Consider the following 3076-nt stretch of genomic DNA (forward strand, 5'->3'; position numbering starts at 1 on the left):
TAGATATAGTGTAGTCTTGTATATATAAGACCGGCCGCGAAGCGACGGGGAGGTAGTGAGTAATTGAACTGCAGTCAGAGAATGTGTAAGTGAATGAGTAATTGAATGTATGCGGATAAAATATTGTTGGCCACGTGAGACGTGAGTTATAGCGTGTGTTTTAGAGCGACTGTTGAAATTAAGTGTATCGTAAAGTTGTATTCGGAAAGAATAAACCAGTTTTATTTAAGAAAGGACTTGTGTCGCTAAAGTTTCGTCGGAACGAATTTACGGAAAATTAACTAACGAACAGAGACGTAACAGTATTTGTAAAATATTTTCTATTACTGTGATCCTTGTTTTTTGTTTATTTTTATGGCATTTTGGTTCTACAGAAGCTTTGTCTTAAATATACTTATATATATATATATATAAAGTATATATTGTTTCATCATATTCTAAAGCACGCAGGATGATGAGAAAAAAGTTAGCAACAGAAAAGAAACCCAATAATCTGAATGCGTTCAGAAAATAATGACAAATGACCATTTGTAGGCATACTTTCTCTGAAGAACATGAAAAACATCTACTACAGCATAACAAAACCAGTTTCTTATCAAATCCAAAATATGATGTATCTTATACAGTGCAACAAAAAAAGAAAATACAACCATCAGTATTTTGAAAAAACCTGAGTACCCTGAGAAAGTGGGTTAATAACCATAAATCCTTTATCAAGACTACAAAAAAGACTTCCTGTTGCCCTACACTTTAATCAACCTAACCACTCTGTTAGTGACATTATTCTAATTGTTATTGAAATGAGATTGAAATCAATAGCCAACAGAGAAATAAAAAAAGCCTACTAGATAAGTATTTTAAACATGGTCTCCCTACATGACATGAACATTGACCCTTTAACTGAAAGTCTTTCTGGAAAATGTTTGAAACTATTGTTTTGAACATTTTTTTTTCATAATTACATTAATAATGTTTTGACTCTCATTAATTAATTTAAAATTCATTTTACCTCAGTGTCATAATTTTTCATTTAATATTTATCATTTTATGTTTTTATATATTTAATGTTATTTGACTTCATTTATTAAATTTGCTATTAATAATATCAGTCTTTCATTATGCGTATCATTCAGTGCTTTTGTTGATAACTCAAAATTTTTCTCAAAATTACTTCTTGCACAAACACATATTCTTGTAAGCAATTTTTATTTCAGAAATGTTCTTTCTTTTTGCTTTCCATCACTTACCTATTATATATACATACATACAAAGCTATATCACAATTTTGGTCATATTATTAGAATCATGAAGTCTCACTTTTGGTACAACTACTACGTAATTGACAACATGCTTACAGAGGTCATTTACAAAAGTCCACTTTCCAGATGTGCTGAGTACATACATTATTTTTTATTGTTCACAAAATTGGTTTGGGAGAAGAAACTAAATATTCATAAGAATGAATAGAACTGATGAGTTATTCTAAAATTTGTTTTGTGTGAAACTAAAATATTTTTCATTTTTGTTCATTTCAGAAAGATTAGATAATCGTTTTTGTTTAAAAAATGTTAAGTTGTTGCAGTTGTGTTATTGCATTAAAATAAATTGTATTTTGGGTTAGGTTCAACACTATGTCTTTGTTGTACAAGCTCAAGACTCAGGCCAACCTGTGATGTCCAGTACTGTTACTGTTTACTTTAATGTTCTGGATCTCAATGACAACACACCTCTTTTTGATCCAATGAGCTACAGCAATGAAGTGCATGAAAACGTCACAGTAGGTACAAGCATCATCACAGTCAGTGCCACAGACTTAGATTCAGGTAAATAATAACAAAGCAAAAAATATTTGAATAGAAAAGTTAACCTGAAAATTTGTTTTTAGTATAAAGTCATTTGTACATAACTAATTTTTGGTTTTACTACAGATGTAAAAATCTATCAATTCATTTGGGCTTTAGTCCAAGTTTGTGCTTTTTATATATATCTGTGCATTTGGATTTACTAACATCAAACAACCCTTTGCTCTACCATCACCACCACATACACTATGCAGCAAGACAAAATTTTGACACTCTTTGTATATAAAAATACATAAAAGTGACCACAGAACTGTAGATGTAATTTATTTAATTGAACCAGCATTTCACCATTATGGTATAGTACAGATCAGTATGATAACATACGTTAAATTAGAAATTTAATGTTCTATTTCACATGGCATTAACCACAATGTGATCTGAACGGTAATAAAAATAAAATTTTTACAAAATTGGAGTTGCAGAATATTATTATTGTTATAAGAGTAACAATGATATAATATATATTGATAAAAAAAACATTTTTTCAAAAAAGGTTTAGAAGTTAACACTTAATATATTACCAATGCCAGTCTTTGTTTTTATTGATTGTAAGCTGGAGTGTGGAAATTTATATTTCTGTGTAAGTTCATTCAAGTATTCTGACTGTGGAGGAAAGATCTGTATTGGTTGAGAGAAGACTGTGTTTATCATAGATATGTTGAGTTGAAGCACATCTGGTTGAAATTTGTAGATCAAATCAATGTTCAGCAATATAACTTTGTAGTTGTCTGTCTGTTTCACTAATACAAATTTGAGAATATAATTGTTATTTTTACTTTGTAAACTACATTAGCAACAGTATGCTAATCTTCAGCACCACTACAGTAAATAAAACAGTATTTATTTTACATCTTTTATAGCTGTAAGCAAATTTTTTAGAGTTTATTATAGGGTGTGATCAGTTCTTACTATCTTTTGTTCTTTTGTAGTTATTGGTCTATGGTATATTAAACATGGCTGTTGTTTTCAATTTCTGTTGAATTATGGTACAATGTCTCTGAGGTTTATAGTTAAGAATTAGTTTGTATATATAATCTTCTTGGTATTGTTACGTCTCTGTGTTCGTTTGTTAGTTTTCCGTAGAAATTATCTCCGATAAACTTCAAATACAATGACATCATCCAGGTACACTAGGGCTATCCTCCATTTTAGGCCTTACAGTACTCTTTTCATCAGCCTCCCAAATGTTGCTGGAGCATTGCTAAGCCCGAATG

At 30.0% G+C, this 3076-nt stretch overlaps 1 protein-coding gene across 1 annotated transcript in view; it reads left to right on the forward strand.

Annotated features, from left to right (window-relative positions):
- Positions 1-3076, forward strand: part of LOC106465589 (cadherin-related tumor suppressor-like) — a 159536-nt gene that overhangs the window by 100943 nt on the left and 55517 nt on the right. The window contains exon 4 of the mRNA XM_022393959.1: positions 1622-1823. Within this exon, the coding sequence (XP_022249667.1) occupies positions 1622-1823 (202 nt within the window). The remainder of the gene's footprint in view (positions 1-1621; positions 1824-3076) is intronic.

The sequence above is a fragment of the Limulus polyphemus genome, unplaced genomic scaffold (genome assembly GCF_000517525.1).
Source record: "Limulus polyphemus unplaced genomic scaffold, Limulus_polyphemus-2.1.2 Scaffold69, whole genome shotgun sequence".
NCBI lineage: Eukaryota > Metazoa > Arthropoda > Merostomata > Xiphosura > Limulidae > Limulus > Limulus polyphemus.